The sequence below is a fragment of the Notothenia rossii genome (assembly GCF_949606895.1).
Source record: "Notothenia rossii genome assembly, chromosome: 9".
NCBI classification, from domain to species: domain Eukaryota; kingdom Metazoa; phylum Chordata; class Actinopteri; order Perciformes; family Nototheniidae; genus Notothenia; species Notothenia rossii.
Genome location: NC_136907.1, coordinates 380,641 through 404,531, shown reverse-complemented (window position 1 = coordinate 404,531; position 23,891 = coordinate 380,641). Strand labels below are relative to the sequence as shown.

General features: G+C 45.7%; 1 protein-coding gene across 1 annotated transcript in view; it reads left to right on the top strand.

Moving 5' to 3' along the window:
- Positions 1-23,891, top strand: part of LOC307017556 (A disintegrin and metalloproteinase with thrombospondin motifs 2-like) — a 61,899-nt gene that overhangs the window by 29,177 nt on the left and 8,831 nt on the right. The window contains exons 5-15 of the mRNA XM_079647152.1: positions 2,972-3,055; positions 5,264-5,347; positions 7,418-7,571; positions 7,672-7,777; positions 8,455-8,598; positions 15,027-15,159; positions 16,516-16,629; positions 16,876-17,021; positions 17,421-17,510; positions 19,436-19,518; positions 20,121-20,254. Coding sequence (XP_079503278.1) covers positions 2,972-3,055; positions 5,264-5,347; positions 7,418-7,571; positions 7,672-7,777; positions 8,455-8,598; positions 15,027-15,159; positions 16,516-16,629; positions 16,876-17,021; positions 17,421-17,510; positions 19,436-19,518; positions 20,121-20,254 — 1,272 coding nt within the window. The remainder of the gene's footprint in view (positions 1-2,971; positions 3,056-5,263; positions 5,348-7,417; positions 7,572-7,671; positions 7,778-8,454; positions 8,599-15,026; positions 15,160-16,515; positions 16,630-16,875; positions 17,022-17,420; positions 17,511-19,435; positions 19,519-20,120; positions 20,255-23,891) is intronic.

Below are 23,891 nucleotides of genomic sequence, written 5' to 3'. Positions count from 1 at the left end.
ATTAACTGTTTTAGGAAGTGGTTGATGAATAGTTTTAGAAGCGGTTGATGAACTGTTTCAGGAAGCGGTTGATTAACTGTTTTAGGAAGTGGTTGATGAATAGTTTTTGGAAGCGGTTGATGAATAGTTTTAGGAAGCGGTTGTTGAATAGTTTTAGGAAGCGGTTGATGAACAGTTTTAGAAGCGGTTGATGAACTGTTTTAGGAAGCGGTTGATGAACTGTTTTAGGAAGCGGTTGATGAATAGTTTTAGAAAGCGGTTGATGAACAGTTTTAGGAAGTGGTTGATGAACTGTTTTAGGAAGCGGTTGATGAACTGTTTTAGGAAGCGGTTGATCAATAGTTTTAGGAAGCGGTTGATGAACTGTTTTATAAGCGGTTGTTGAACTGTTTTAGGAAGCGGTTGATGAACTGTTTTAGGAAGCGGTTGATCAATAGTTTTAGGAAGCGGTTGATGAACTGTTTTATAAGCGGTTGTTGAACTGTTTTAGGAAGCGGTTGATGAATAGTTTTAGAATCGGTTGATGAACTGTTTTAGGAAGCTGTTGATCAATAGTTTTAGGAAGCGGTTGATGAACTGTTTTATAAGCGGTTGTTGAACTGTTTTAGGAAGCGGTTGATGAACTGTTTTAGGAAGCGGTTGATCAATAGTTTTAGGAAGCGGTTGATGAACTGTTTTATAAGCGGTTGTTGAACTGTTTTAGGAAGCGGTTGATGAATAGTTTTAGAATCGGTTGATGAACTGTTTTAGGAAGCTGTTGATCAATAGTTTTAGGAAGCGGTTGATGAACTGTTTTATAAGCGGTTGTTGAACTGTTTTAGGAAGCGGTTGATGAATAGTTTTAGGAAGCGGTTGATGAACTGTTTTAGAAGCGGTTGATCAATAGTTTTTGAAGCGGTTTATGAACTGTTTTAGGAAGTGGTTGATGAATAGTTTTAGGAAGTGGTTGATGAATAATTTTAGGAAGCGGTTGATGAATAGTTTTAGGAAGCGGTTGATGAATAGTTTTAGGAAGTGGTTGATGAATAATTTTAGGAAGCGGTTGATGAACAGTTTTAGGAAGCGGTTGATGAACAGTCTTAGGAAGCGGTTGATGAATAGTTTTAGGAAGCGGTTGATCAACAGTTTTAGGAAGTGGTTGATGTACTGTTTTAGGAAGCGGTTGATGAATAGTTTTAGGAAGCGGTTGATCAACAGTTTTAGGAAGCGGTTGATGAACTGTTTTAGGAAGCGGTTGATGAATAGTTTTAGGAAGCGGTTGATCAATAGTTTTAGGAAGCGGTTGATGAACTGTTTTAGAAGCGGTTGATCAATAGTTTTAGGAAGCGGTTGATGAACTGTTTTAGGAAGCGGTTGATGAATAGTTTTAGGAAGCGGTTGATCAATAGTTTTAGGAAGCGGTTGATGAACTGTTTTAGAAGCGGTTGATCAATAGTTTTAGGAAGCGGTTGATGAACTGTTTTAGATGCGGTTGATGAAATGTTTTAGGAAGCGGTTGATGAATAGTTTTAGGAAGCGGTTGATGAACAGTTTTAGGAAGCGGTTGATGAATAGTTTTAGGAAGCGGTTGATGAACTGTTTTAGGAAGCGGTTGATGAACTGTTTTAGAATCGGTTGATGAACTGTTTTAGGAAGTGGTCGATGAACTGTTTTAGAATCGGTTGATGAACTGTTTTAGGAAGCGGTTGATGAACTGTTTTAGGAAGCGGTTGATGAACTGTTTTAGGAAGCGGTTGATGAACAGTTTTAGAATCGGTTGATGAACTGTTTTAGGAAGCGGTTGATGAACTGTTTTAGGAAGCGGTTGATGAACTGTTTTAGGAAGCGGTTGATGAACTGTTTTAGAATCGGTTGATGAACTGTTTTAGGAAGTGGTCGATGAACTGTTTTAGAATCGGTTGATGAACTGTTTTAGGAAGCGGTTGATGAACTGTTTTAGGAAGCGGTTGATGAATAGTTTTAGAACCGGTTGATGAACTGTTTTAGGAAGCGGTTGATGAACTGTTTTAGGAAGCGGTTGATGAACTGTTTTAGAAAGCGGTTGATGAACTGTTTTAGGAAGTGGTTGATGAACTGTTTTAGGAAGCGGTTGATGAACTGTTTTAGGAAGTGGTTGATGAACTGTTTTAGGAAGCGGTTGATGAACTCTTTTAGAAAGCGGTTGATGAACTGTTTTAGAAGCGGTTGTTGAACTGTTTTAGGAAGTGGTTGATGAATAGTTTTAGGAAGCGGTTGATGAACTGTTTTAGAAGCGGTTGATCAATAGTTTTAGAAGCGGTTGTTGAACTGTTTTAGGAAGCGGTTGATCAATAGTTTTTGAAGCGGTTGATGAACTGTTTTAGGAAGTGGTTGATGAATAGTTTTAGGAAGTGGTTGAGGAATAATTTTAGGAAGCGGTTGAAGAACAGTTTTAGGAAGCGGTTGATGAACAGTCTTAGGAAGCGGTTGAAGAACAGTCTTAGGAAGCGGTTGATGAATAGTTTTAGGAAGCGGTTGATGAATAGTTTCAGGAAGCGGTTGATGAACTGTTTTCGGAAGCGGTTGATGAACTGTTTTAGGAAGCGGTTGATGAACTTTTTTAGAAAGCGGTTGATGAACAGTTTTAGGAAGCAGTTGATGAACTGTTATAGGAAGCGGTTGATGAACTGTTTTAGGAAGCGGTTGATGAACTGTTTTAGAAGCGGTTGTTGAACTGTTTTAGAAGCGGTTGATGAATAGTTTTAGGAAGCGGTTGATCAATAGTTTTAGGAAGCGGTTGTTGAACTGTTTTAAGAAGCGGTTGATCAATAGTTTTAGAAGCGGTTGATGAACAGTTTTAGGAAGCGGTTGTTGAACTGTTTTAAGAAGCGGTTGATCAATAGTTTTAGAAGCGGTTGATGAACTGTTTTAGGAAGCGGTTGATGAACTGTTTTAGGAAGCGGTTGATGAACTGTTGAATGAACTGATTGACCTCTTCTGTTTCCTCCTGCAGGTTTTGTTAGCAGTGGATTATTCCGTTCTTCTCTTCCACGGTCGAGACCACATTCAGAAATATCTCCTGACTCTCATGAACATAGTGAGTGGAAACATGCTCTGATTCTTAATTATGTGGTGAAAGTGATAACGTCGCCTCATCAGTCAGGAGGGAGTAACCTCCATCGCCACGTCCACAGAACTCACAGATGTTCCTCTTCAGTTCTGTGGGCTCGTCTGATTCACAGTTCCTTCAACTAGTGAGCCTCTGAAGAACCTGGTCCACCGCTCAGAGCCCTGTAGCAGAGAGGGGAGTCACAGATTATATGGATTAGTATGTTTTTGATCTCAGTGCAACGACTCTCCAGTTCTCGTGCTGGCCGAGCAGATCGTTTGGGCTTCAGTTAAAACAATTTTTGAGAGCCCTGAAAAGCTGGTTTGCGATGTGGCTCCGAACCGGCCCTGGAACCAGATGCTATACGTCTCAGTACGTGAGAGGAAACAGCTGGTGGACTTGACAGGGGACTAACTAACATATCTTTATTATTTTAAACTAACAGCACCGTAAATCAAACCTGTGTACCCACAATAACACAAATCAACGTTCATAGAGATTCAGGCCCGCCTACAGACTTCTCCTCGGCCTGATTTCTGATTCCTGAACAGAGAAGGAGCTTGAACTGGAGTGTAAAGAAAGCACTTTAAAGTTACTGAGTGTTTAGTCACAGGTCTTTTATTTACAAGTTGGTCCAGGTCTAACTAAACTAACCACTGTGGATCTGAAGACAGATTCCTCTCCTCAGACATCCAGAAACACTTCTCTGTAAAGTCTTCAGAGAGAGTGAGCCCCATGCTGGTCTGCAGTCTGTTCTGTGGACACTGTGTGGGCCTCGTCCTCGGGGGGGGCGGGTATAAAGCTCTCAGACAGAATCCAGATGTTCCCAGGTCAGATCGCTGTGTTTCTAAAGCTCTGCAGGACGCAGGAGGACATCAGAGAAAACATCTGGACGTTTAACTAATGCGTCATGAAATCCAAAGTCCAGCTGCACAGAGCCTCAGAACCTCCGACACAAAGGATCAGCAACGCCCAGACACACAGAGAGCCTCAGAACATCATTTGAGAAATCCAGCAGCTTTATGAATAACATTTACCTGGATATTTAGAAATCTAATAATGCCTCAATAGTAAAGGACACCTGACAAAGGTCATTTCAGTCTGACGTACTGACTTCTGTCTGTCTAGAGATCACACAAAGCATCATTATTTAATGAACGGGGAGAGAGAGACAGATGTTTGGATATCACCCTGCAGCGTGGTGGTGGAGGGTAAACGCACTGCACGTCTAACCAACCCATAAAAACTGTAATCTGATCCAAAGTCCGGCTGAACTTCCTCCGTGAGGGGGGGGGGTCCAGGCTGCTGAGGGTCAAAGGTCACCCAGCAGGGGGTCAATACCGGGTTAGAACCAGAAACCTGACTCTGTCTGTTCTCTGAGCCGAAGACCTCACCACAACCCGGAACAACAGGAACCCCCGCCACAATAAGGTGCAGACTGTAGTACTGTGGCCGACACTCTTTAGTGTCCCCTGGTCTCCCAGCTGTGTGCGTCACTCTTTAGTGTCCCCATGTCTCCAGCTGTGTGCGTCACTCTTTAGTGTCCCCTGGTCTCCCAGCTGTGTGCGTCACTCTTTAGTGTCCCCTGGTCTCCAGCTGTGTGCGTCACTCTTTAGTGTCCCCTGGTCTCCAGCTGTGTGCGTCACTCTTTAGTGTCCCCTGGTCTCCCAGCTGTGTGCGTCACTCTTTAGTGTCCCCTGGTCTCCCAGCTGTGTGCGTCACTCTTTAGTGTCCCCATGTCTCCAGCTGTGTGCGTCACTCTTTAGTGTCCCCTGGTCTCCCAGCTGTGTGCGTCACTCTTTAGTGTCCCCTGGTCTCCCAGCTGTGTGCGTCACTCTTTAGTGTCCCCTGGTCTCCCAGCTGTGTGAGTCACTCTTTAGTGACCCCTGGTCTGTGGGACACAGCTGTGTGCATCACTCTTTAGTGACCCCTGGTCTGTGGGACACAGCTGTGTGCATCACTCTTTAGTGTCCCCTGGTCTCCCAGCTGTGTGCATCACTCTTTAGTGTCCCCTGGTCTCCAGCTGTGTGCGCTTTTAGTAAACGCTGCCATGTCTCCTCAAGTTGCTGAATGTTGTCTAAATGCTGCATGTATTGTTGCTGGAGAGGTTGCTTCATGAGTACAGGAACATTTGTGTTTTCAGAGTAGATGTTCAGATGGAATAATGTTTGCCCCCCCCTCCTCTCTGTGATTCAGGTTAATGAGATCTATCAGGATCACTCTCTGGGCGCCAACATCAACGTAGTGCTGGTCCGGATCGTCATGCTGTCTCCATCCAAGGTACGAACTCTGCTGTAAGAGACTCAGCAGGTCCCTGTGTGACTCAGGAAGCCCCTGTGTGACTCAGGAGGCCCCTGTGTGACTCAGCAGGTCCCTGTGTGACTCAGGAGGTCCCTGTGTGACTCAGCAGGTCCCTGTGTGACTCAGCAGGTCCCTGTGTGACTCAGAAGGTCCCTGTGTGAGTCAGGAGGTCCCTGTGTGACTCAGCAGGTCCCCGTGTGACTCAGGAGGTCCCTGTGTGACTCAGCAGGCCCCTTTGTGACTCAGCAGGTCCCTGTGTGACTCAGCAGGTCCCTTTGTGACTCAGCAGGTCCCTGTGTGACTCAGCAGGTCCCTGTGTGACTCAGCAGGTCCCTGTGTGACTCAGCAGGCCCCTTTGTGACTCAGCAGGTCCCTGTGTGACTCAGCAGGTCCCTGTGTGACTCAGCAGGTCCCTTTGTGACTCAGCAGGTCCCTGTGTGACTCAGCAGGTCCCTGTGTGACTCAGAAGGTCCCTGTGTGACTCAGAAGGTCCCTGTGTGACTCAGCAGGTCCCTGTGTGACTCAGGAGACCCTCAGAGATGGAACTTCCAGATGTTCCCAACACGGAGCGATGAAGAGGACTTAGGTCCAAAAGTGTAGCATGTCAGCTAGTTCACTAAAGGTGCTGGGAGGCTGTGGCTCAGTGGGATAGTGCGTTGATCTTGGGATCAGGGGAGCACCGGTTGAAGTCCGCTGCAGTTAGCATGTCGTTGTGTCCCTGGAGACAATACAATACAGCTTTATTTATAAAGTGCTGTGCAGGCAAATAAACAAACAAAACATACAAAGATCACACAGCTCAGCTCCAGTGGCGGCGCCAAAGATTTTCTCTAGGGGGTGCTGTGGGGTAGCTTGACGTTTCATAGAGGGTGCTCAAACATTAAGGGTTTCCCATTAATGCACCAGAGCTACAGTTGAATGTTCTACTGCAACACTCCCCACGCACACACAGTGTGACTGTTACAATGAAGACTCAATCATCAGCTCACGGCATATAGCTGTAAGCAGGGGTAAAGTGCTATTTTTACAAGTGGGGAGTGGACCTCACCTCCTCTAAGGGGGACCTCACCTCCTCTAGGACAGTCCTCACCTCCTCTAGCACGGTCCTCACCTCCTCTAGTGGGGAAGATTTTTTTTTAAATATTGAAGTTAAAAGCATCAATCTGGTGCACTTTGAGAGCAAAATGAAGAGATCTATGGATACATCTCTCAACACCCAGATGAAACACAACTGTAAACAGATTTTCTATTTCTTTATAGATATTTTACAAATCACTCCCCTTTTAAAACAAACCGTTTGAGACCCACTGAGATAACTAGACTAAAGTTAACTATCTAATCACGGAGAGTCCTTTACTTCACCTGAGGTTATCTGAGACTCTCAGTCTGACAGGAGAGAGTTCTCCCTCCACCTTGTTGTGGAAAAAGCTCCTTATATCCGTTAGCTTGGCTAGCTAGCACCAGATGCTAACCACAACGATCTCCGGTAGAGATACCCACCGCTGCGCGAGCTATTTCTCTCGCTCGCTCGCGCACGCACACAAAATGGCTCGTGACACACACACACACACACAGAGCAGAGCTTTCAGGTGGTTTTGATTGAGTGTCCACACGTGGACGTTTAAGGACTAACAAACGATCCATTTGTCACTTTGCTGTTAGCAAATAATTTGGGGCTCCAGCTAACAGGAAGTCACTCAAGTTTCACAAAGTAATTTAGCCTATGGGTAGGTCAAAAGTCTAATGGGTGCTGGCCATTGGCCTAATCATATCACCTGTGTTGGCTTTATGTTTTTGGTCAAAAATGTGTTTGTTTCACATCTGCATTGATGTAATCAATAATTTTTCTAATTTAATAAAAATAATAATAATAATGCTCAGCTCACACACCGTAAAACAAGTAAAAAGAACAGACAATTTAAAGCAATAAAAGCAACAATCTACAAGATGCTGTGCTCCAGCCCAAGTTGCTCCTGTGGGGACTGTCCCCAGTACTGATGTGTCAGTCTCTTTAGATAAGAGCAGGTGACGTGTGGTGTTCCTCTTCAGTCTCAGCAGCTGGTCTCCGTGGGGAACCCTCAGAAGAGTCTGGAGAACGTGTGCGGCTGGTCCTACCTCCAGCAGAGAGAGCAGAGCCACGCCGAGCAGCACGACCACACCGTGTACCTGACCAGGCAGCAGTTCGGACCCTCGGGCATGCAGGGTATACTACTAATACTACAAGTACTAATACTACAAGTACTAATACTACAAGTACTAATACTAACACCATCTCCCTGACCTCTGACCTCTAACCCCTGCAGGTTATGCTCCAGTTAAAGGAATGTGTCAGCTGCACCGGAGCTGTGTCCTCGTCCTCGAAGACGGATTCTCCTCAGCCTTCGTCGCTGCTCATGAAACGGGACACGTGTGAGACGCACACACACACACACACACACACACACACACACACACACACACACACACACACACACACACGCACACACACAGACACAGACACACACAGACACACAGACACACACACACACACACACACACACAGACACACAGACACACACACGCACACACACACAGACACACACGCAGACACACACACACGCACACGCACACGCACACACAGACACACACACACACACACACACACACACACTGCAACAATCAGCTATAACTCACAGATGTCCACGTTGCGGCGCTAACGACTCGCAGGTGTCCTCGTAGAGACCATAACGACTCGCAGGTGTCCTCGTAGAGACCATAACGACTCGTAGGTATCCTCGTAGAGACCATAACGACTCGCAGGTGTCTTCGTAGAGACCATAACGACTTGCAGGTGTCCTCGTAGAGACCATAACGACTCGCAGGTGTCCTCGTAGAGACCATAACGACTCGTAGAGACCATAACGACTCGCAGGTGTCCTCGTAGAGACCATAACGACTCGCAGGTGTCCTCGTAGAGACCATAACGACTCGCAGGTGTCCTCGTAGAGACCATAACGACCCGCAGGTGTCCTCGTAGAGATGCTAACTGGTGTCCAGTGTGAATGAAACTGACCTCCAGGTGTCTCTTGTCTGTCCCTGTCTCTCAGGCTGGGGATGGAGCATGACGGAGAGGCGAACGCCTGCGAGGACGACGTCCCGCTGGGCAGCATCATGTCCCCGAGGGTCCAGGCCACCTTCCACCGGTACCACTGGTCCCGCTGCAGCTGGAAGGAGCTGCACACCTACCTGAAGTGAGTCCTGAGGACACAGAACCACAGGGACACTCAGGACGTCTCACTCAGAGACATGTGTTTCTGAACGATGTTAAAGGTCACCTATCGTGCAAAATCCACTTGTTCATGTATTTTATACATCAGCACCGGGGTGCCCACACTTTTTTGGCTGGTGAGCTACTCACTGAAATGACCAGCTCACCGAGGTCTACCAACCAAAAATAAAATCCCAAATTGCAAGGGTTGCTGAATAACACGTTTTATTTATACATGGGATGACTACAACAGGGCTGCAACAAACGACTCATTTGATAATCGATTAATGAAACGATTAATCGACTATTCTGACTATTACTGTATGCCTTGCACAATTTCTCAAACGCTCTGATTTAGACATCAACTTTTAGATTCAGCTTGAGGTTGTTTTAGGCATGTGGAAACTAACAATGAAGACAATAAAGATGAATACTTGATTCAAAAATACATATATTATTAAATTAACTAAACAAATTGTGAATACAATTAACATTGCTTTTTATTTAAATTAAATAAATAATATTTCACAAAAAAATAAACAACAATGTTTTAACAAATCGTATTAAATAATGTGATGACAGAACTGTGAACAGAATAGCTGAAACTTTAACAAACTAAATAACTCAGTTACCTCTAATCATTAACCCGTGTTTGTATCATTGAGTTAACTGCGTGTGTTGCTGCTAGCATACATAACACCTGACGTGGAAACTGTTCTAGTGTTCACTATAACTTATATAGAGGCTCTTTTATAGGAAAGGATTGGACCAACGTGTAGGTTGACTTGCTCTCGTTTATCAACCACCGATGCACAGCACGTTACATCATAAAGGTTCCTCCCCTGTTATGCCTGATACTACAGAAGCGTTACTCGTGGATGGGGCTACAGAGCTGCTAGAAAGACAGTCGAACCCGGTGCATTCCTCCGTCTGGATGTGGAGCACTTTGCTAAATGTTTAGACAAATTGCTCGTGTTACCGCCCTGACACTCTTGGCAAGGAGCATTGTCCACCTCAAGACGGGTAACATTTAACCACACCTTGGAGCGCTTCTCTCCGTCATCCCCGCCGTGTTGCTGCAAGTAGCAGCTGAGTGTGCGTAAACTGCCCCGCCCCCTCCCTCACAGATGGAGAGAGAGATCTCGTCTCCATTGGAAAGATCGAAAATACACCGACCATAGACGTATGTGTTTGTCTTTTTGCATGTTAGAAACGAGTTGGCGACACTAAGACTGTGAGATAATGTTTGTGTAGCAATAATACATGACCTTTCTCTTTCTCAACTCGCTACTCGGAGGGAATTCGCTGTCATATGCCTTGTGAACGCTCCGATAATGCCTCTCACGTTACCTTTCTTTGGCAGAGCGACGCTTGCTTTACAAATAAGGCAAATAACCTTTGAATGTGACACAAACAAATATTCTTCCTCCCATTCTGGGTGGAAGTGGTTTGTCTTTAGCTTCTTGCTCGGTCCCGCACTCATTTTGTTGTTTGTCTCATTAAATTAATTTGAGTTTTCCCGGCACTTGACTGATTTTGTATCGCTTTGCATTCTGGGTTAACAGACTGGAAAGCGATAGGTCGCTTTTCCTGTCAATCAAGTAAACTCCTGAATTAAGTGGCAGGGAGGCCAAGGGAGGAGGGATCAAAACCTGGTCTGTCTATTTTAACACAGCTGGATTTTTTTGCGTACTTGAGGTGGAGTAGATGAGGTAGAGTAGATGAGGTAGAGTAGATGAGGTAGAGTAGTTGAGGTAGAGTAGATGAGGTAGAGTAGTTGAGGTAGAGTAGTTGAGGTAGAGTAGATGAGGTAGAGTAGATGAGGTAGAGTAGACGAGGTAGAGTAGACGAGGTAGAGTAGTTGAGTTAGAGTAGTTGAGGTAGAGTAGATGAGGTAGAGTAGTTGAGGTAGAGTAGTTGAGGTAGAGTAGATGAGGTAGAGTAGTTGAGGTAGAGTAGATGAGGTAGAGTAGTTGAGGTAGAGTAGATGAGGTAGAGTAGTTGAGGTAGAGTAGTTGAGGTAGATTAGTTGAGGTGGAGTAGATGAGGTAGAGTAGATGAGGTAGAGTAGTTGAGGTAGAGTAGATGAGGTAGAGTAGTTGAGGTAGAGTAGTTGAGGTAGAGTAGATGAGGTAGAGTAGATGAGGTAGAGTAGATGAGGTAGAGTAGTTGAGGTAGAGTAGTTGAGGTAGAGTAGATGAGGTAGAGTAGATGAGGTAGATGAGGTAGAGTAGATGAGGTAGAGTACTTGAGGTAGAGTAGATGAGGTAGAGTAGATGAGGTAGAGTAGTTGAGGTAGAGTAGATGAGGTAGAGTAGTTGAGGTAGAGTAGTTGAGGTAGAGTAGATGAGGTAGAGTAGATGAGGTAGATGAGGTAGAGTAGATGAGGTAGAGTAGTTGAGGTAGAGTAGATGAGGTAGGGTAGTTGAGGTAGAGTAGTTGAGGTAGAGTAGTTGAGGTAGAGTAGATGAGGTAGAGTAGATGAGGTAGAGTAGTTGAGGTAGACTAGATGAGGTAGAGTAGATGAGGTAGAGTAGTTGAGGTAGAGTAGATGAGGTAGAGTAGATGAGGTAGAGTAGTTGAGGTAGAGTAGATGAGGTAGAGTAGATGAGGTAGAGTAGTTGAGGTAGAGTAGTTGAGGTAGAGTAGATGAGGTAGAGTAGTTGAGGTAGAGTAGTTGAGGTAGAGTAGATGAGGTAGAGTAGATGAGGTAGAGTAGATGAGGTAGATGAGGTAGAGTAGTTGAGGTAGAGTAGTTGAGGTAGAGTAGATGAGGTAGAGTAGATGAGGTAGAGTAGTTGAGGTAGAGTAGATGAGGTAGAGTAGATGAGGTAGAGTAGATGAGGTAGAGTAGTTGAGGTAGAGTAGATGAGGTAGAGTAGATGAGGTAGAGTAGATGAGGTAGATGAGGTAGAGTAGATGAGGTAGAGTAGTTGAGGTAGAGTAGATGAGGTAGAGTAGATGAGGTAGATGAGGTAGAGTAGATGAGGTAGAGTAGATGAGGTAGAGTAGATGAGGTAGATGAGGTAGAGTAGATGAGGTAGAGTAGTTGAGGTAGAGTAGATGAGGTAGAGTAGTTGAGGTAGAGTAGTTGAGGTAGAGTAGATGAGGTAGAGTAGATGAGGTAGAGTAGTTGAGGTAGAGTAGATGAGGTAGAGTAGTTGAGGTAGATGAGGTAGAGTAGATGAGGTAGAGTAGTTGAGGTAGAGTAGATGAGGTAGAGTAGTTGAGGTAGAGTAGATGAGGTAGAGTAGATGAGGTAGAGTAGTTGAGGTAGAGTAGATGAGGTAGAGTAGATGAGGTAGAGTAGTTGAGGTAGAGTAGATGAGGTAGAGTAGTTGAGGTAGAGTAGTTGAGGTAGAGTAGATGAGGTAGAGTAGTTGAGGTAGAGTAGTTGAGGTAGAGTAGATGAGGTAGACTAGATGAGGTAGAGTAGTTGAGGTAGAGTAGATGAGGTAGAGTAGTTGAGGTAGAGTAGTTGAGGTAGAGTAGATGAGGTAGAGTAAATGAGGTAGAGTAGTTGAGGTAGAGTAGTTGAGGTAGAGTAGATGAGGTAGAGTAGATGAGGTAGAGTAGATGAGGTAGAGTAGTTGAGGTAGAGTAGTTGAGGTAGAGTAGATGAGGTAGAGTAGATGAGGTAGAGTAGATGAGGTAGAGTAGTTGAGGTAGAGTAGATGAGGAAGAGTAGATGAGGTAGAGTAGATGAGGTAGAGTAGATGAGGTAGAGTAGTTGAGGTAGAGTAGATGAGGTAGGGTAGTTGAGGTAGAGTAGATGAGGTAGAGTAGTTGAGGTAGAGTAGATGAGGTAGAGTAGTTGAGGTAAAGTAGATGAGGTAGAGTAGATGAGGTAGAGTAGTTGAGGTAGAGTAGATGAGGTAGAGTAGTTGAGGTAGAGTAGATTAGGTAGATGAGGTAGAGTAGAGGAGGTAGAGTAGTTGAGGTAGAGTAGATGAGGTAGAGTAGATGAGGTAGAGTAGTTGAGGTAGAGTAGATGAGGTAGAGTAGTTGAGGTAAAGTAGATGAGGTAGAGTAGTTGAGGTAAATTAGATGAGGTAGAGTAGATGAGGTAGATTAGTTGAGGTAGAGTAGATGAGGTAGAGTAGTTGAGGTAGAGTAGATGAGGTAGAGTAGATGAGGTAGAGTAGTTGAGGTAGAGTAGTTGAGGTAGAGTAGATGAGGTAGAGTAGATGAGGTAGAGTAGTTGAGGTAGAGTAGTTGAGGTAGAGTAGATGAGGTAGAGTAGTTGAGGTAGAGTAGATGAGGTAGAGTAGTTGAGGTAGAGTAGATGAGGTAGAGTAGATGAGGTAGAGTAGTTGAGGTAGAGTAGATGAGGTAGAGTAGATGAGGTAGATGAGGTAGAGTAGTTGAGGTAGAGTAGTTGAGGTAGAGTAGTTGAGGTAGAGTAGATGAGGTAGAGTAGTTGAGGTAGAGTAGATGAGGTAGGGTAGTTGAGGTAGAGTAGATGAGGTAGAGTAGATGAGGTAGAGTAGTTGAGGTAAAGTAGATGAGGTAGAGTAGATGAGGTAGAGTAGTTGAGGTAGAGTAGATGAGGTAGTGTAGTTGAGGTAGAGTAGATGAGGTAGAGTAGATGAGGTAGAGTAGTTGAGGTAGAGTAGATGAGGTAGAGTAGTTGAGGTAGAGTAGATGAGGTAGATGAGGTAGAGTAGAGGAGGTAGAGTAGATGAGGTAGAGTAGTTGAGGCAGAGTAGATGAGGTAGAGTAGTTGAGGCAGAGTAGATGAGGTAGATGAGGTAGAGTAGATGAGGTAGAGTAGTTGAGGTAGAGTAGATGAGGTAGAGTACTTGAGGTAGAGTAGTTGAGGAAGAGTAGATGAGGTAGAGTAGTTGAGGTAGAGTACTTGAGGTAGAGTAGTTGAGGTAGAGTATATGAGGTAGACTACTTGAGGTAGAGTAGTTGAGGTAGAGTAGATGAGGTAGAGTAGTTGAGGTAGAGTAGATGAGGTAGAGTAGTTGAGGTAGAGTAGATGAGGTAGAGTAGTTAAGGTAGAGTAGTTGAGGTAGAGTAGATGAGGTAGAGTAGATGAGGTAGAGTAGTTGAGGTAGAGTAGATGAGGTAGATGAGGTAGAGTAGATGAGGTAGAGTAGATGAGGTAGAGTAGTTGAGGTAGAGTAGATGAGGTAGAGTAGTTGAGGTAGAGTAGATGAGGTAGAGTAGATGAGGTAGAGTAGTTGAGGTAGAGTAGTTGAGGTAGAGTAGATGAGGTAGAGTAGTTGAGGTAAAGTAGATGAGGTAGAGTAGATGAGGTAGAGTAGTTGAGGTAGAGTAGATGAGGTAGAGTAGATGAGGTAGAGTAGTTGAGGTAGAGTAGATGAGGTAGAGTAGTTGAGGTAGAGTAGATGAGGTAGATGAGGTAGAGTAGAGGAGGTAGAGTAGATGAGGTAGAGTAGTTGAGGTAGAGTAGATGAGGTAGTGTAGTTGAGGTAGAGTAGATGAGGTAGAGTAGATGAGGTAGAGTAGTTGAGGTAGAGTAGATGAGGTAGTGTAGTTGAGGTAGAGTAGATGAGGTAGTGTAGTTGAGGTAGAGTAGATGAGGTAGAGTAGATGAGGTAGAGTAGTTGAGGTAGAGTAGATGAGGTAGAGTAGTTGAGGTAGAGTAGATGAGGTAGATGAGGTAGAGTAGAGGAGGTAGAGTAGATGAGGTAGAGTAGTTGAGGCAGAGTAGATGAGGTAGAGTAGTTGAGGAAGAGTAGATGAGGTAGAGTAGTTGAGGTAGAGTAGATGAGGTAGTTTACTTGAGGTAGAGTAGTTGAGGTAGAGTAGATGAGGTAGAGTACTTGAGGTAGAGTAGTTGAGGAAGAGTAGATGAGGTAGAGTAGTTGAGGTAGAGTAGATGAGGTAGAGTACTTGAGGTAGAGTAGTTGAGGTAGAGTAGTTGAGGTAGAGTAGATGAGGTAGAGTAGATGAGGTAGAGTACTTGAGGTAGAGTAGTTGAGGTAGAGTAGATGAGGTAGAGTACTTGAGGTAGAGTAGTTGAGGTAGAGTAGATGAGGTAGAGTACTTGAGGTAGAGTAGTTGAGGAAGAGTAGATGAGGTAGAGTAGATGAGGTAGAGTACTTGAGGTAGAGTAGATGAGGTAGAGTAGTTGAGGTAGAGTAGTTGAGGTAGAGTAGTTGAGGTAGAGTAGATGAGGTAGAGTAGTTGAGGTAGAGTAGATGAGGTAGAGTAGTTGAGTTAGATGAGGTAGAGTAGTTGAGTTAGATGAGGTAGAGTAGATGAGGTAGAGTAGATGAGGTAGAGTAGTTGAGTTAGATGAGGTAGAGTAGTTGAGTTAGATGAGGTAGAGTAGATGAGGTAACACTTCGTCAGGATGGGAACTGAGCGGCTAAAAGAAGGAGTGAGAAACACATTGAGGAACCTTGTTGTAAACACATTTTCCACGTCTCTCCTCAGCACCTATGACTGTCTCCGTGACGACCCGTTCCTCCACGATTGGCCGGTGCAGCCTCCGTTGCCGGGGTTTCAGTACAGCATGGACCAGCAGTGCCGCTTCGACTTCGGACCGGGGTACAGCCTCTGCACCGCGGTACGAGCCGTGAGAGGGACTCTGTAGAGAAACTGACCAATGGACAAAGCTTGACTTGTGTTCATGTGATGTGTGTGTGTTTGTTGATGTGTGCGTGTGTGTGTGTGTGTGTGTGTGTGTGTGTGTGTGTGTGTGTTGGTTGGTTGGTTGGGGTGTGTGTGTGTGTGTGTGTGTGTGTGTGTGTGTGTGTGTGTGTGTGTGTGTGTGTGTGTGTGTGTGTGTGTGTGTGTGTGTGTGTGTGTGTGTGTGTGTGTGTGTGTGTGTGTGTGTGTGTGTGTGTGTGTGTGTGTGTGTTAGGGGTTTCACCAACTAATCGACTAGTCGACTAGTCGACTAACTTTACCACTAGTCGGCGCTGTAGGCCCTAGTCGACTAGTCGTGAAAAAAATGGAGGTAAACGAGGTGCTGCAAAATGCTCCAAAACACGTCCGACATTCTTATGTATGGCAGAACTTCAACGAAGATGTAACCAACTCCACAGTGAAGTGTCAGTTGTGTACAGCTGTACTGAAGTACAATACAAATGCATCTGCTATGCGCAACCATCTGAAGATGAGACCCCGCTGCCGACAGCTAGCACTAGCAGTAATGCTAGCACCAGTGAGCAACGGACCGGCGTCAGCACTGAACAGAGGCAAACGAGCAGCAAGAAAACACGGGTCAACAGTGATGCGGATGATGAGCTACGGGATTACTGCCAGCGGACACCGCATATCCCCACAATGGATAATCCACTGGAGTGGTGGGCAGAAAACGTGCACCGCTTCCCCCGCTTTCGAGGAGCTACCTGGCTATTCCAGCCACAAGCACCCCGAATGAGAGGGTTTTTTCCCTGGCAGGCAACACTGTCACCCGAAAGCGGTCAAGCCTCCTTCCCTCACATGTCGATGCGTTGGTGTTCAAACCAAAAATATGGAAAGGTGGACGTTATCGTGGAGGACAGCGAATAAAGTGTTGCACAATGCGCTGTTGCGCACTGGATTTACGTGGCATTTATGTAAACAAGAGTTTTTTGCTGTCGATTTTGGTGAGTCCAGTGTTTGTTATTTACTCAGCCATGTAACACAAATTAAAATGCAGTGTTTAATGTTACTGTATGAGTTCCAATATAAAATACAGTTGTACACCTCTCTTTGTGTGTCTCTATTATGACGTAACGACTAGTCGACTGCTATTTTGAAAAATGTGTCGACTAGTAAATATTGGTAGTTGTGAAACCCCTAGTGTGTGTGTGTGTGTGTGTGTGTGTGTGTGTGTGTGTGTGTGTGTGTGTGTGTGTTTGTTGATGTGATTGTGTGTTTGTTGATGTGATTGTGTGTTTGTTGATGTGATGTGTGTGTTACTGTGTGTGTGCAGTACACCACCCTGGACCCCTGCAAGCAGCTTTGGTGCAGCGAGTACAGCAACCCGTTCTACTGTAAGACCAAGAAGGGCCCGGCGCTGCACGGCACCAAGTGTGGACCGGGGAAGGTGGGATTATAATCCAGAACACTTTATTTATGACTTTACTTTTTCTCAGAATTTTGACTTTTTCCGAATTTTGAATTTTCTCAGAATGTTAAGAATGTGGGTCGTGACGAAGTTGAGTCGTCTGACTTCGAACTCATGCATTAGTTCCTTTATATCTTAGCATGTAGAGTGTCAGCAAGAGGAAACAGCTAGCGTAGCTTAGCATACAGAGTAACGTGTGTCTGCTCCCTGTCTCCATGGTAACAGCACTGTTTCCGGGGCCTCTGCATGCGTCTGACCCCTGACCTCTTGAAACAAGATGGCGGTTGGGGCCCCTGGAGCCCGTTCGGCCCGTGCTCGCGGAGCTGCGGGGGGGGCGTGCGCTACAGGGCGCACCACTGCGATGCCCCCGCGTGAGTCAGCTGTCAATCATCTCACCAACCAATCAGGAGACACTAAGATTCAATATTCAAGGCTTTTATTCTCATTTGTACAGCAGCTACAGTTTAGAAATGCCAATGATAATCTGAGGTCACAGGCTCCTCCCACAGCACAACACAACAGATAACAGCAAATACAATAATATAGAATAGAAGTAGTGCCAGAAGAGTGATGAATAATGTGTAAGATGCAAACAGGTGAATGTTATGGATGTTCTTCGTTCAGGTGTTTAGCAGTCTATTATATTTGAATTGTATTTACTTGTACTGTTATCTGTGTTGGAGGAGCCTCAGCTCTTCATTGAGATATCTCCACCGTAGCTGCTGTGTACAGATGACCAATACAAGCCTTGAACCTTGTTGTTTCCTCAGGCCCAACAACGGGGGGCGACCCTGCCCCGGGAACAGCTTTGAGTTCCAGGTGTGCCAGCGAGAGGACTGCCCCCCCTTCACAGACTACAGGTGGGGACACACCTGTAGGATTTAATAAATACACTTTATTTAAACAGAACCTTTCTTACAGATACAGACAAACATTTAGATAAGAGTGAGATAAAGAGTCAAGAACATCATAGAAAATAAAAACTATACTTCTATTATATATATAAGAACAAGTATATAGGTGTATATATATATATATATATATATATATATATATTACACAGTGTTATACTACAGGTGTTGGTCAAAAACAATAAGCAGCCAGCAGAATAATTATTTTACACAGAGTATACAGTGGGGCAAAAAAGTAGGTATACCTCAACTATGAGAGACAGAATGAGAAAAAAAAGAAATCCAGAAAATCACATTGTCTGATTTTTAAAGACTTTATTTGCAAATGATGGAAAATAAGTATTTGGTCAATAACAAAAGTTCATCTCAATACTTAGTTATAAACCCTTTGTTGGCGATGACAGAGGTCAAACGCTTTCTGTAAGTCTTCACCAGGTTTTCACTGTTGCTGGTATGTAGGCCCATTCCTCCATGCAGACCTCCTCTAGAGCAGTGATGTTTTGGGGCTGTTGCTAGGCAACACAGACTTTCAACTCCCTCCAAAGATTTTCTATGGGGTTGAGATCTGGAGACTGGCTAGGCCACTCCAGGACCTTGAGATGCTTCTTCCGAAGCCACTCCTTCGTTGCCCGGGCGGTGTGTTTGGGATCATTGTCATGCTGAAAGACCCAGCCACGTTTCATCTTCAATGCCCTTGCTGATGGAAGGAGGTTGTCACTCAGAATCTCACGATACATGGCCCCATTCATTCTTTCCTTTACACGGATCAGTGGTCCTGGTCCCTTTGCAGAAACACAGCCCCAAAGCATGATGTCCCCCCCCCATGTTTCACAGTAGGTGTTCTTTGGATGCAACTCAGCATTCTTTCTCCTCCAAACACGTCGAGTTGAGTTTTTACCAAAAAGTTCTATTTTGGTTTCATCTGACCATATGACATTCTCCCAGTCCTCTTCTGGATCATCTAAATGCTCTCTAGCAAACTTCAGACGGGCCTGGACATGTCCTGGCTTAAGCAGGGGGACACGTCTGGCACTGCAGGATTTGAGTCCCTGGCGGCGTAGTGTGTTACTGATGGTAGCCTTTGTTACTTTGTTCCCAGCTCTCTGCAGGTCATGGACTAGGTCCCCCCGTGTGGTTCTGGGATCTTTGCTCACCGTTCTTGTTTCTCATCTTGACCCCACGGGGTGAGATCTTGCGTGGAGCCCCAGATGGAGGGAGATTATCAGTGGTCTTGTTTGTCTTCCATTTTCTAATAATTGCTCCCACAGTTGATTTCTTCACACCAAGCTGCTTACCTTAGCAGATTCAGTCTTCCCGGCCTGGTGCAGGTCTACCATTTAGTTTCTGGTGTCCTTTGACAGCTCTCTGGTCTTTGCCATAGTGGAGTTTGGAGTGTGACTGTTTGAGGTTGTGGACAGGTGTCTTTTATTCTGATAACGAGTTCAAACAGGTTCCATTAATACAGTTAACAAGTGGAGGACAGAGGAGGCTCTGAAAGAAGAAGTTACAGGTCTGTGAGAGACAGACATCTTGTTTCTTTGTTATTGAACAAATACTTATTTTACACAGGAATTTACCAATTAATTCTTTAAAAATCAGACGATGTGATTTCCTGGAATCTTTCCCCCATTCTTTCTCTCATAGTTGAGGTGTACCTAGGATGAACATTACAGGCCTCTCATCTTTTTAAGTGGGAGAACTTGAACAATTGGTGGCTGACTAAATACTTTTTTGCCCCACTGTATATCCCAAGTGTTGTTATGTATGTACATAATGTGTGTGTGTGTGTGTGTGTGTGTGTGTGTGTGTGTGTGTGTGTGTGTGTGTGTGTGTGTGTGTGTGTGTGTGTGTGTGTGTGTGTGTGTGTGTCTCAGGGAGGATCAGTGTAAAGTCTGGAACCCGTTCTTCGAACACGAAGGAATCAAACATCACTGGCTTCCTCATCAACATCCCGACCGTAAATACACACAAATACACACTGTACACACTGTACACACTCACACTCATAATACACACTGTACACACACATAATACACACTGTACACACTGTACACACTCATAATACACACTGTACACACACATAATACACACTGTACACACTGTACACACTCACACTCATAATACACACTGTACACACTCATAATACACACTGTACACACTGTACACACTCATAATACACACTGTACACACTCAATCCATTCTTCCTTGAACTTCAAGATTATATTAAAGTTTCCTGTGTGTGTGTGTGTGTGTGTGTGTGTGTGTGTGTGTGTGTGTGTGTGTGTGTGTGTGTGTGTGTGTGTGTGTGTGTGTGTGTGTGTGTGTGTGTGTGTGTGTGTGTGTGTGTGTGTGGAATCAGTTATTCTCTCTCCTCTCTTTAACTCTTTAAACTCTCAACATATACGCTCTACGTTGTCTTTCACATTATATTTATAAATGAATATTATTTAATGTTTATATTACATGTATGTACTCTAGCGAAGCTCCTTATAATAGACATGTCCCATGTCACATGTCACATGTCACATGTCCCATGTCCCATGTCTCGTCTCCCTGCAGCGGACGAGCGCTGCCGTCTGTCCTGCGTCTCCCAGGAGACGGCGGCAGTGGTTCAGATGGGCCGCCAGGTGCATGATGGGACGCCGTGCTCCTACAGCGACCCACACAGCGTCTGCGTCCAAGGAGAGTGTGAGGTCTTTATTATTCTGCTTCAGTCACTCTGTCTTTGTCCTGGATCCCAAACCTTAGACCCTCAAGACACATCATGAGCCTCATGAGCCTTAAGGCCCTGACACACCAGGCAGCAGGGCCGGACTGGGACAATAAGTCAGGCCGGGAATAATACACCCAGCCAGGCCACTACCAGTTTTCTTTGGTGCCATTTTCCTGGATTTATTTGTCAATATTTACAGCGCTGCTGCCCGAAGTGATAGCCCTATAGTTTAAATCTACTACCCCACTTTTTTAAAGTGCAAATCTATTTAGGAACCTGTCCATGTGAACATATTTAAAGTGGAGGTGGACCTCAAATCCTCTAGGGGGGTCCGGGAGCATGTTCCCCCAATAAGATTTTTTTTTTAAATGTTGGACTTAAATGAATCAATCTGGTGCACTTTGAGGGGGAAATAAAGAGACACCCATACGAAACAGAACTGTATACATTTAAATAATCATAAAATCATAAGAACATGGCCATAACCAATAACATACAATATCCAATATGAAAAAACATTGAAACTTGTTTATTTATTTGTTTTTGGTTCTTTTATAGTTGTGAGTGTGTCTGGGCTCCTGAACCATCCTCTCCCTCCTCTCCCTCCTCTCCCTCCTCTCCCCCCTCTCCCCCCTCTCCATCCTCTCCCTCCTCTCCCTCCTCTCCTGTCTCCCTCCTCTCCCCCCTCTCCCCCCTCTCCATCCTCTCCCTCCTCTCCCTCCTCTCCTGTCTCCCTCCTCTCCCCCCTCTCCCTCCTCTCCCTCCTCTCCCTCCTCTCCCTCCTCTCCTGTCTCCCTCCTCTCCCTCCTCTCCCTCCTCTCCCTCCTCTCCCCCTGCTCCTCTTTGAGGCAGCAGCAAAGACTAGTTTTAGCTCTCAACAAGTTTTTTAAGTTGATCTTACCTTTTTTCACCTGGTTAACATTTTGTTATTTTTTATTCATGCATATTTTACTAATCACTCCCCTTCAAATGGAAATATGTGTTTACATAAATGGTGACGAAACCGTTTGAGACCCACTGAGAACTTAAACTAAGTTAACTATCTAAACACTCAGAGAGTCCTTTACCTCACCTGAGCTGTAGTTATCAGCCTCTCAGTCTGACAGCAGAGGACTCTCCTCCACCTTGTTGTTGAAACTGCTCCTTATATCCGTTAGCGCAGCTAGCTAGCACCAGATGCTAACAACAACACTACACGTAACCGGTGCGCGCGCTTTCTCTCTCGCTCGCTCGCGCCACACACACACACCCTCCCGAGCTTGAATGACACACAGAGACCAATCGAGGGCATTAGTGTATGATCTGTGTGAAAGTGGCAATGTCGGCAGGCCACATCATGTAGACAGCCAGTCCCCCTGTGAGGCAGACCACATCATGTAGACAGCCAGTCCCCCTGTGAGGCAGACCACATCATGTAGACAGCCAGTCCCCCTGTGAGGCAGACCACATCATGTAGACAGCCAGTCCCCCTGTGTGAGGCAGACCACATCATGTAGACAGCCAGTCCCCCTGTGAGGCAGACCACATCATGTAGACAGCCAGTCCCCCTGTGAGGCAGACCACATCATGTAGACAGCCAGTCCCCCTGTGTGATGCAGACCACATCATGTAGACAGCCAGTCCCCCTGTGAGGCAGACCACATCATGTAGACAGCCAGTCCCCCTGTATGAGGCAGGCCACATCATGTAGACAGCCAGTCCCCCTGTATGAGGCAGGCCACATCATGTAGACAGCCAGTCCCCCTGTGAGGCAGACCACATCATGTAGACAGCCAGTCACCCTTTGAGGCAGACCACATCATGTAGACAGCCAGTCCCCCTGTGTGAGGCAGACCACATCATGTAGACAGCCAGTCCCCCTGTGAGAGGCAGACCACATCATGTAGACAGCCAGTCCCCCTGTGAGGCAGACCACATCATGTAGACAGCCAGTCCCCCTGTGAGGCAGACCACATCATGTAGACAGCCAGTCCCCCTGTGAGGCAGACCTCATCATGTAGACAGCCAGTCCCCCTGTGAGGCAGACCTCATCATGTAGAAAGCCAGTCCCCCTGTGAGGCAGACCACATCATATAGACAGCCAGTCCCCCTGTGAGGCAGACCTCATCATGTAGACAGCCAGTCCCCCTGTGAGGCAGACCACATCATGTAGACAGCCAGTCACCCTGTGTGAGGCAGACCACATCATGTAGACAACCAGTCCCCCTGTGAGGCAGACCACATCATGTAGACAGCCAGTCCCCCTGTGAGGCAGACCACATCATGTAGACAGCCAGTCCCCCTGTGTGAGGCAGACCACATCATGTAGACAGCCAGTCCCCCTGTGTGAGGCAGACCACATCATGTAGACAGCCAGTCCCCCTCTGTTGCCCCTTTCACACCAACGCGTTTTCAGCTCCGGCTCCGGCTCGGAGCTGTAGCAGAAAAGTACCGGTTTTTCCTGTTCACACCGCAGCGGTGCCGCCTCTTAGCTCCGGAATCCGGTTCACTTCCAGCTCCAAAAAATTGTCGGTCTAGAAGCAAGAGCTTTGGAGCTAAGAGGCGGCGTTGCTCACGTCGAGGCGTGCCGGAAACTATACCCACCTCCCCTGAACATGGGTCGATTGAAGAGTCTCCTCATGCCTGCCTACAAGCAGTGCTGAGCAAAGTGACTAGAAGGCAACCACTTATAAAAAGAAACACACTTTCTAAAGTCAGGCAGCACTAACCAGGCTTCGTGTGATTCTGTTTCTTTGTGCCTTACTCGGACCATCCGTTCACTTTCATTGATCATTGTGGAGAGAGGCAGACGTTTTGTTTCGTATTATAGCAGCTATCGGATGGAATCAATACATGGGCTGCACAGGTTGTGCTGTCGGACTATCACAAGTAGAATCATAATGAAAAGGTCAAATGTGCCTGTAGAAAACAATAGGATAGCAACAAGTAGTCAAGTTAGTCGGATTAGCTTCGGTTGCTATGCTAACATCACCCATTTTATACCAGAGAGACTTTCATAACAGCGTGATGCCAAACAGCGTCAATTCAGACTGACACACATTCACTTAAGGGGAACTGGGGACATGTATCAGCTGCTTGTGTGACAGTCAGACAGTGCTTTACAGCGGCCGCTGCTGTGTGAGCTAACCGGAGCTAACGGGAGAATAAACTCCGGTGGACGAGCAGCAGCACTGCAGCGGTCGGTACATGCCGCTGAAACACATTAATAAACAATGAACCACGGCACTCTGGAGAAAAGCATAAGGTTGGAGAAGTCGTTATTTAATTGAATCTGGCTTCGTGTGATTAAAAGCAACACGATCATCGACCCGACGCAATCCCACATTGTTGTTGTTGTTGTTGTGAGCGCCGTAACAGCATTGGGGAGCAAATCAGCGATGTAAACGGTGACGTCATGACGCAGCAGCGGCAGCACCAATCGGGCTCTGGGTGGTGTGAACAAAGCGGGAGCAGAAAAGGGAAACCGGAGCTGAACCAGAAAAGCTCTAGCTCGGAGCTGGAAAGGGAAAAGCGCTGGTGTGAAAGCCGCTTGTGAGGCAGAGTCAGACCCACATTTGCGCAGCGTTGCGTTCACAATACATACATTAAAAAATATATTCCTCAGGGCAGCAGGCCAC